At 54.2% G+C, this 9867-nt stretch overlaps 1 protein-coding gene across 1 annotated transcript; it reads left to right on the top strand.

Moving 5' to 3' along the window:
• The first annotated feature begins 1239 nt into the window (after nucleotides 1-1239).
• RHO (rhodopsin) lies at nucleotides 1240-7714 on the top strand. The gene is made up of 5 exons (XM_011950692.1): nucleotides 1240-1700; nucleotides 3432-3600; nucleotides 4799-4964; nucleotides 5081-5320; nucleotides 6139-7714. The coding sequence occupies exons 1-5, from the start codon at nucleotides 1340-1342 to the stop codon at nucleotides 6247-6249; spliced, it is 1047 nt and encodes a 348-aa protein (XP_011806082.1). The 5' UTR covers nucleotides 1240-1339; the 3' UTR covers nucleotides 6250-7714.
• The last annotated feature ends 2153 nt before the right edge of the window (nucleotides 7715-9867 follow it).

Raw genomic sequence — 9867 nt, 5'->3', positions numbered from 1 at the left:
CACAGCGGGGAGAAGGGGACCTGCCAGTGTTGGCCTCCATTTGCCCCCAGCCATCTGCCCCCAAGGCTCTTGACGACTTTCTTACAGTACATCCTGCTGTTCTGGAATCGGCCCTCATGGGGCCACCTGGCACATGGCATTTGAGGCCCTCGTGGCTGACCAGACCTCCCCCAACAGTGCCCTGTCTGCTGCCTCCAGGGCTGGCCTCCCCTTCAGACTGGAGTCGCCTGAGGTCCCTCCCCTGCTCTGGTAGCCCCCTCCATCCTCCCTCCCTCCACTCCATCTTTGGGGCATCCGAATCACCTTTCTACCCCAGTGATCTGCCCAAGCCACTGCCCACTTCCCTCTGGATAAAGCCAGGTTCCCCGGTGTTCAAGACCCATCACAACTGCCCCCAGCCCAGGTCTTCCCCACCCAGCCACCTGGCAAACTGCTCCTTCTCTCAAAGGCCCAAACGTGGCCTCCTGGACTGCATCCCCCAGGCAGTCAGGCCCCATCTCCACCTCACAGACACCTTGGGCGGAATCTGCTTCTTCCCATATCTGAGTCCTCCTTAGCCCCTGAGCTCCTCTGGGCAGGGCTGTTTCTTTCCATCTTTGTATTCCCAGAGGCCCGCAAATAAATGTTTAATGAACGAACAAGAGAGTGAATTCCAATTCCATGCAACAATGATTGGGCTCCTGGGCCCCAGGCCATGTGTCTGGCACTGGAAACGGAAGCTGCAGGATGTAGCCCCTGCCCTCATGGAGCTCCTCCTGTCAGAGGAGTGTGGGGACTGGACGAGCCCAGAGGTAACTTGCAGGGGAACGAACAGGTAAGGGGCTGTGTGACGAGATGAGAGACTGGGAGAATAAACTAGAAAGTCTCTAGCTGTCCAGAAGCTCACTGTCCAGTCCAGACAAAGATCTGAAGTCAGTTCGTACTTAGCCAAGGGAAATGGCACAGACATCCACGGTCCCTATTTCAGACCAAGGCCACCAGACTGAGCTGGGACCTTGGGACAGACCAGCCATGTAGAAGTTAGGGGCCTGCTCCTCCCTTTCCCAGGGTCCTGAGTGCCTCTCCTCCCTGACCTCAGGTTTCCTCCTGGTGTCACCTTGGCCCCTCTTGGAAGCCAATTAGGCCCTCATTTCTGCAGCGGGGATTAATATGATTATGAACACCCCCAATCTCCCAGATGCTGATTCAGCCAGGAGCTTAGGAGGGGGAGGTCACTTTATAAGGGTCTGGGGGGGTGAGAGCCCAGAGTCATCCAGCCGGAGCCCTGAGTGGCTGAGCTCAGGCCTTTGCAGCATTCTTGGGTGGGAGCAGACGCGGGGCAGCCACAAGGGCCACAGCCATGAATGGCACGGAAGGCCCTAACTTCTACGTGCCCTTCTCCAATGCGACGGGCGTGGTGCGCAGCCCCTTCGAGTACCCGCAGTACTACCTGGCCGAGCCATGGCAGTTCTCCATGCTGGCCGCCTACATGTTCCTGCTGATCGTGCTGGGCTTCCCCATCAACTTCCTCACCCTCTACGTCACCGTCCAGCACAAGAAGCTGCGCACGCCTCTCAACTACATCCTGCTCAACCTAGCGGTGGCCGACCTCTTCATGGTCTTCGGTGGCTTCACCAGCACCCTCTACACCTCTCTGCATGGATACTTCGTCTTCGGTCCCACAGGATGCAATGCAGAGGGCTTCTTTGCCACCCTGGGCGGTATGAGCCGGGTGCGGGTGGGGCATGCAGGAGCCTGGGAGCATGGAGGGGTCTGGGACAGTCCCCGGCTTGGTGGTGGTGGCTGAGAGGGCTTCTCCCTTCTCCTCTCCTGTCAGCGTCACCCAAGACCCTCATATGTTCAGTCAACAAACACCATTCACGGTGATAGCTGGGCTGCTGTTCGTGCAGGGCTGGCACTGAACGCTACCTTCATCTTACCTGGAGCAATATGCACTTGTCTAATTTCACAGCAAGAAAACTGAGCTGAGGCTCAAAGAAGTCAAGCGCCCTGCTGGGGGTCACACTGGGATGGGGGCAGAGTTGAGTTTGAAGCCCGCATCCATCTTGGGCTGTGTTCGCAACACCAAGCCTCTGTTTCCCTCGGAAAACAGGTCAGACCCAGGCTGGGCACTGAGGAGAGAGCTGGGCAAGCCAGACCCTTCCTCTCTGGAGGCCCAAGCCCAGGGTAGGAAGTGGATTCTCCATTCTCCAGTCATTGAGTCTTTCCTGTGCTGGGTAATGGGCTCGGTCCCCTTTGGCATCCTCTGCCTCCCCTCCCAGCCCCCCGTCCTTGGGTGCCCCTCTAGCCTCCGTGCCATGCTCCAAGGCTCCTGGTGTTGAGAACTGCATGCAGCCCCTCTGAAGCAGCTGCTTTTTGCTTTAGAATAATGTCTTGCATTTAACAGGAAAACAGATGGGGGTGCTGCAGAGATAACAGATCCCACTTAACAGAGGGGAAAACTGAGGCAGGGAGAAGGGAATAGACTTATTTAGGGATGTGGCCCGGCAGCAACAACAGCCTAGGTCTCCTGGCTGTGATCCAGGAATATCTCCGCTGAGATGCAGGAGATGTTAGCGGCAGCCATTGCAAAGCTGGGTGACGAGGAGAGCTTAACGCCAGTCACAAGCGTCACCCTGCCAGCCTTACCCTCTCTCCCCCATGTCCAGGCTGCCTCCTCGGTCCCATTCTCAGGGAATCTCTGGCATTGTTGGGTATTTGTTACATTCAATAATCACAGATCACCCAGTTCTGGCCAGAAGGTGGTGTACCACATACGGATGGTTGTTCTCTGCAGGGTCAGTCCCAGTTTACAATTATTGTCCCTTTCACTGTTAGGAATATCCCAGTTTGGTTGATTAACTATATGGCCACTCTCCCTGTGGAACTTCATGGGGTGGTGAGCAGGGCAGATATCTCAATTTCATCATTTCCTTCTTCTTCCTCTGGGCAAAGCATTGCCCATTGCTTCATGGCTCCTAGGAGAGGGCCACACTTGCCCATTTTATTTCATCTCCCGAGAAGGGAGAGGGGGGAAGGACTGCCAATTCTGGGTTTCCGCCACCTCTGCATTCCTTCCCAACAAAGAACTCTGCCCCACATTAGGATGCATTCTTCTGTCAAAAACAAACAAAAAAACCCACAACTCCCTACCGGGTTCCCAGTCCAATCGTGACCCCCCGAACTGATTCGTGTCCCTCATGGACCCAGAGCACTAAGCAAATAACTTCCCCCATTCCCTGGAGCTTCTTTGCCCAGCTCTCCTCAGCATGTGGTCCCTCTGCCCCTTCCCGCTCCTCCCAGTGCCAAGCTCTCTCCTTCCCCAAGGCCTCCTCAAGTCCCTCTCCCACTCCTGGTTGCCTTCCTAGCTACCCTCTCCCTATCTAGGGGGAGTGCACTCTTCTTAGACAGGCAGTGGGATCTGTGCTGACAGCCTGCTGACTGCCTTGCAGGTGAAATCGCCCTGTGGTCCTTGGTGGTCCTGGCCATCGAACGGTACGTGGTGGTGTGTAAGCCCATGAGCAACTTCCGCTTCGGGGAGAACCATGCCATCATGGGCGTTGCCTTCACCTGGGTCATGGCGTTGGCCTGCGCCGCACCCCCCCTCTTCGGCTGGTCCAGGTAATGGCATTGAGCAGAACGGAAGAGGCTCCAGGGGCTCTTTGTAGGATCCTCCAGTCAGGACTCAAACCCAGTAGTGTCTAGTTCCAGGCACTGGCCTTGTATGTCTCCTGGCCCAAATGCCCACCCAGGGTAGAGGTGTAGGGCAGAATAAATAGACTCTAATGTTGCTAAAAGCACTGGTCCCATCTCCTGAGCTCTATGTAAAAGAGAATCCAAGACATCCCAACCCTTCACCTTGGCTGTGCCCCTAATCCTCAACTAAGCCAGGCGCAAATTCCAATCCTCTTTGGTCTAGTGCCCTGGGGGCAGCCCCCTCTAACCTTGGGCCTCAGCAGCAGGGGGGGCCACACCTTCCTAGTGTCGGTGGCCATACTGTGGCCTCTGGGAACTGGGTTCCATTCAGCCTCTAGGCGACTGTCTCCAAATGGGGCTGAGATGAGACACAGTGGGGACAGTGGTTTGGACAATAGGACCGGTGACTCTGGTCCCCAGAGGCCTCATGTCCCTCTGTCTCCAGAAAATTCCCACTCTCACTTCCTTTTCTCCTCAGTCTTGCTAGGGTCCATTTCTTACCCCTTGCTGAATTTGAGTCCACCCCCTGGACTTTTCCCCCATCTTCTCCAATCTGGCCTAGTTCCATCCTCCGAAAGCACAGCCTCTGGACGCTCTGGGTTTCCTGAGACCAGTCAACTGTCACCAAGATCAGGAACCACTGCCACATCCTAACAACGTGCCCTGGAAACCTCTTGTTTCCAGAAGCTGCACAAAGATCCCTTAGATACCCTGTGTGTCCATCTTTGACCTGGAAAATACTCTCGCCCTGGAGCTAGGAAGACCTCAGTTTGTACAATCTGCCTCAAATACAGAGCCTGAGTGCTCTCCCTCCTCCTCACCAACCTCTGCCTGGCATAACCCTAGGCTCAGCGGGCAGTGGATGCTGGGGCTAGGCATGCCGGTAGAGGCTGGGTGGTGTCATCTGGTACCGTAGCCACCAGTGAAGCAACACTGATTCCACAAGGTGCATCTGCATCCCCATCTGATCCATATTCCATCCTGTCACCCGGTCATGCAGACGCTTGTGATCCCCTTTTCCAGGGAGGGAATGTGAAGCCCCAGAAAGGGCCAGTGCTCGGCAGACGCCTTGGCTGTTCCCAAGTTCCTCACAGGCGGGTTCTCCCTACCTGCCCGTCCTCAGGTACATCCCCGAGGGCTTGCAGTGCTCGTGCGGAATCGACTACTACACGCTCAAGCCAGAGGTCAACAACGAGTCCTTTGTTATCTACATGTTCGTGGTCCACTTCACCATCCCCATGATTATCATCTTCTTCTGCTACGGGCAGCTCGTCTTCACTGTCAAGGAGGTACGGGCCGGGGAGTGGGCAGCCTCACGGCTCTGACAGTCCAGCCCCCAGCATGTATCTGTGGCTCCTGCTCCCTGGAGGAGCCATGGTCTGGACCCAGGTCCCTTGTCTTGCAGGCCGCTGCCCAGCAGCAGGAGTCGGCCACCACACAGAAGGCAGAGAAGGAGGTCACCCGCATGGTCATCATCATGGTCATCGCTTTCCTGATCTGCTGGGTGCCCTACGCCAGCGTGGCATTCTACATCTTCACCCACCAGGGCTCCAACTTCGGTCCCATCTTCATGACCATCCCAGCGTTCTTTGCCAAGAGTGCCGCCATCTACAACCCTGTCATCTATATCATGATGAACAAGCAGGTGCCTACTGCGGGTGGGAGGGCCCCAGTGTCCCAGGCCACAGGCACTGCCTGCCAAGGACAAACTGCGTCCCAGGGCAGGGGAGGGGGCTCCATCAGGGCTACTGGCAGCAGTCTTGGGTCAGCAGTCTCAATGGGGAGTGTGTGAGAAATGCAGATTCCTGGCCCCACCCAGATCTGCTGAATGTCAGGGAGGGCCCAGGAACCTGCATTTCCAACAAGCTCTCCACAGGTGGCTCAGATGCTCACTGAGGTGGGAGAAGCTCCAGTCCAGATAGTTCTGGAAGCCCAGTGTCAAAGTCAGAAGGTCCCAAGACGGGAATGGATGGGCCAGTCTCCATAAAGCTGAATAAGGAGCTAAAAAGTCTTACTCTGAGGGGTAAAGGTGTAAAGGGTTCCTCTCCAAGGAAACCAGAAGTTGGGGTAAACAGTCTCTGAAGTCAGCTCTGCCACTTTCTAACTGTGTGACCCCAGGCAAGTCAATTCCCCTCTCTGTGCTTTGATTTCCTCATCCATAGAAAGGGTAAAACACCAAACTCTCAGATTATAGGAGATAATTTACAGAACACCCTTGGCACACAGAGGGCACCATGAAATATCATGGGCGACACAGCCCCCTCGTGCTCGGTCCCTGGCATCTCTAGGGGTGAGGAGCATCTGCTTAGCAAGTTTCCTCCAGGAAGCCAGATTTGAGTGGACGGGGCACTGGAACTGTGGGGGGCAGAAGCAGGGAAAGGGTCGGGGCAAACCTCACTAACGTGTCAGTTCCAAGCACACTGTGGGCAGCCCTGGCCCTGACTCAAGCCTCTTGCCTTCCAGTTCCGGAACTGCATGCTCACCACCATCTGCTGCGGCAAGAACCCGCTGGGTGACGACGAGGCCTCTGCCACCGTGTCCAAGACGGAGACTAGCCAGGTGGCCCCAGCCTAAGACCTGCCTAGGACGCTGTGGCCAACTGTAGGCGTCTCCCGTCCCCCACACCCTCCCCCAGCCACAGCCATCCCACCAGGAGCAGCGCCTGTGCAGAATGAACGAAGTCACATAGGCTCCTTCATTTTTTTTTTTTTTAAGAAATAATTAATGAGAGAAAAACGAGGCTCCTCACTCACCCGGGACGGCCTGAGAAGGGACATCCACCAACACCTACTGATCTGGAGTCCCAGGTTCCCCAAGGCCAGCGGGATCTGTGCCCCTCCTCCTCCCAACTCATCTTTCAGGAACACGAGGATTCTTGCTTTCTGGAAAAGTGTCCCAGCTTAGGGATATGTGTCTAGCACAGAATGGGGCACACAGTAGGTGCTTAATAAATGCTGGATGGATGCAGGAAGGAATGGAGGAATGAAAGCGAAGGGAGAACATATCTATCCTCTCAGACCCTCTTAGCAGCAGCAACTCATACTTGGCTAATGATAAGGAGCAGTTGTTTTTCCCTCCCTGAGCCTCACTTTCTTCCCCTATAAAAGGAAATCCCAGATCCCTGGTCCTGCCGACATGCAGCTACTGAGAGGACCAAAAGAGGTGTGTGTGTGTGTGTGTGTGTGTCTATGTGTGTGTTTCAGCACTTTGTAAATAGCAAGAGCTGTACAGATTCTAGTTCATGTTGTGAATAACATCAATTAATGTAACTAGTTAATTATTATGATCATCACCTCCTGATTGTGAACATTCTGAGACTGGGCATTTGGATGATGGGGTTTCACCCAGCCTCGGGGCAGGTTTTTAAAAATTAGCTAGGCATCAAGGCCAGACCAGGGCTGGGGCTGGGCTGCAGGCAAGGACAGTCACAGGAATGCAGAATGCAGTCATCACACCTGAAAAAACAACATTGGGGGAGTGGGGCGATGAAGGCCAAGTTCCCAGTGAGGGTGAGATTGGGCCTGGGGTCTCACCCCTACTGGGAGGCCCCAGACCCCGTGCCTCCCCTTCCCAGTGTGGCCTATGGAGAGACAGGCCTTTCCCTCAGCCTCTGGAAGTTACCTGCTCTTTTGCCCTAGCACCTGGGCCCCAGCATCTAGAGCATGGAGCCTCTAGAAGACATGCTCACCGGCCCACATTTAATGAACAGCTGAGTCCCTGATGTCATCCGTGTCTCAAAGAGCTTAGAAACAAAGAGTGGGAAATTCCACTGGGCCCACCTTCCCTGGGGATGTTCATGGGCCCCAGTTTCCAGTTTCCCTTGCCAGACAAGCCCATCTTCAGCAGTTGCTAGTCGATTCTCCATTCTGGAGAGTCTGCTCCAGAAAGCTGGCCACATCTCTGAGGTGTCAGAATTGAGCTGCCTCAGTAACTGCTCCCCACTCTCCATATAGGCAAAGCCAGAAGCTCTAGCTTTACCCAGCTCTGCCTGGAGACTAAGGCAAATTGGGCCATTGAAAGGTCAGCTCCTATGTTGGTATTAACGGTGGTGGGTTTTGTTGCTTTCAAACTCTTTATCCACAGGATAGATTGAAACTGCCAGCTTCCACCTGATCCCTGACCCTGGGATGGCTGGATTGAGCAATGGGCAGAGCCAAGCAGCAGAGTCCCCTGGGGCTAGAGGTGGAGGAAGCAGCCCTGGGAATGGGAAAAACCCCAACTTTGGGGTCATAGAGTCACACGTGACCCATAAAACTGCAAACAAGTTTTGTCACCTCTCTGAGCTTCCTTATCTGCAAAAGAGAATCTTAAAACTGACCTTGGCTGGGCACAATGGCTCACACCTGTAATCCCAGCACCTTGGGAGGCCAAGGCGGGCAGATCACGAGGTCAGGAGTTTGAGACCAGCCTGATCAACATGGTGAAGCCCCATCTCTACTAAAAATACAAAAATTAGCTGGGCATGGTGGCAGGCACCTGTAATCCCAGCTACTCAGGGGACTGAGGCAAGAGAATCACTTGAATCCGGGAGGGAGAGATTGCAGTGAACCGAGATCGCGCCACTGCACTCCAGCCTGGGCAACAGAGGGAGAGTCCATCTCAAAACAAAACAAAATGAAACAAACAAACAACAACAACAAAAAACAAACACCTGATCCTAACGGGATTAGATGAGATTGTGGACTTTAAGTGGCCAGCCTACTGCCTGGCATGCAGTAGATGAGAGACTTTGGCAATACTGGGCCTCAGTTCAGAGCTGGCCTTACTAGAGACCCTGTCCCAAAGGGGAACAGGATGGAGCTGTAGCTCCCGAGAGTCACCCCCTCCTCCAAGGTGAGGAAGGGGGACAGGAGCATGAGATAGCAGATTCTCTGTGCCTTGGTGGGGCTGGGCACATCGTGCTGGGATCTCTATCATTGCCCCCTTTACTCTGACTCACTAGGTAATAGCAGTCAGGATACTTTTAGTTGCAAGTGATAGGAAATCCAACTCATTTGGGCTGAAGCAAAAGGCACACATTGCTGGCTCCACATGAACAAAAAGCCTGGGGCTTCAGGTACAGCATATCACCATGCCTGAGATGGGGATTAATTCTGTGATTGGCTAGGCCTAGGTCACCTGATCATACGTAGCTCATTTATGCCTGAGGTTGCAATTTTTTGGATTTTTGCAATCGGACCTTGGCGATGACCTTGAACAGTAAGATATAAATAACTCCCACATGCTTAGCGTTCCAATAATGGAACACTAGGCATACACAGGTCTAACTGCATCACCATGACTGGAATGGGGATTCATCCTCTGATTGGCCAGACCTAGGTCACATGCTTACCCTACAGCCCAAGTAGGCTGAAGGGGAGAGGTAGGTTTCACAAAGGAAAGCCCAGGTGCTGTTACCTGAAGTAGGAGGGCAGGAGGCAGGGTGAGCAGAGCCTACATCAACCCAGAGGGAATGGACTCTAAGTTGGTATTTTCTGGGCACACGGCTGGACCAGGCCTCCCTCTCTCCTCATCTCAGGGACATGAGGGAGAAGATTCCTATGGGTGGTCCCAAAGGTTTTGGCACCCTTTGTTTTGGATGCTGTGTTGGGCCAGGGTGGCAGTGGGTGGGACAGTGGCATCTTAGCTGTCCTGACTTGCAGGGAGCCCATCCCAGCTCCCCACCCCAACCCCCAACCCAGTCCACTTTTTCTGAGAAATGGTACATTTGCCCCAGCCTCACGTCCAGAGGAAAATTTTACTCTAACACCAGAACATTCTCTCGTTTGTCCTGATAGACAGGAAAGCCTCCACCTCCTTAATTTACAAATGACTTGACAGCTGCTTAGTGGCACTTGCATACATAAAGAGAAGGAGCTGCTGCCCTAAGCTGCAGTAAGTTTGTCCACACCTCATCTCCAGGCAGCCAGCAGGCGGTACAACCTAAGAGGTACAGCCTCTTAGGTACAATGAGACTATCTCTATCATTGTAATGATACCTAAGAGGTACAGCCTCTTAGGTACAATGGCAGCTCCATTCAACCAAACCTGAGCAAGCTGACCCCATGCCAGAATGCACTGGGGACTCGGACGGCCACAGAGCTGTCTCACGCCAAGGGAGACACGCCCCCCTGAAAGCCTGAGGTGCTCCCTAAAGAGACAGTGGGTGCCCCTCCCAACTATGTAGCTTCAGGGCAAGTCCTCTTTTCTTTT

This window comes from Colobus angolensis, unplaced genomic scaffold (genome assembly GCF_000951035.1).
Source record: "Colobus angolensis palliatus isolate OR3802 unplaced genomic scaffold, Cang.pa_1.0 Scaffold31, whole genome shotgun sequence".
In the NCBI taxonomy this organism is placed as follows: Eukaryota; Metazoa; Chordata; class Mammalia; order Primates; family Cercopithecidae; genus Colobus; species Colobus angolensis.
This window is presented reverse-complemented; position numbering and strand designations above follow the sequence as displayed.

Coding starts and splice junctions, on each gene's coding strand:
- RHO (XM_011950692.1), top strand. CDS start 1,340: ATGAATGGCACGGAAGGCCCTAACTTCTACGTGCCCTTCTCCAATGCG. Junction 4,965..5,080: donor TCGTCTTCACTGTCAAGGAG/GTACGGGCCGGG, acceptor CTTGTCTTGCAG/GCCGCTGCCCAGCAGCAGGA. Junction 5,321..6,138: donor ATATCATGATGAACAAGCAG/GTGCCTACTGCG, acceptor CTTGCCTTCCAG/TTCCGGAACTGCATGCTCAC.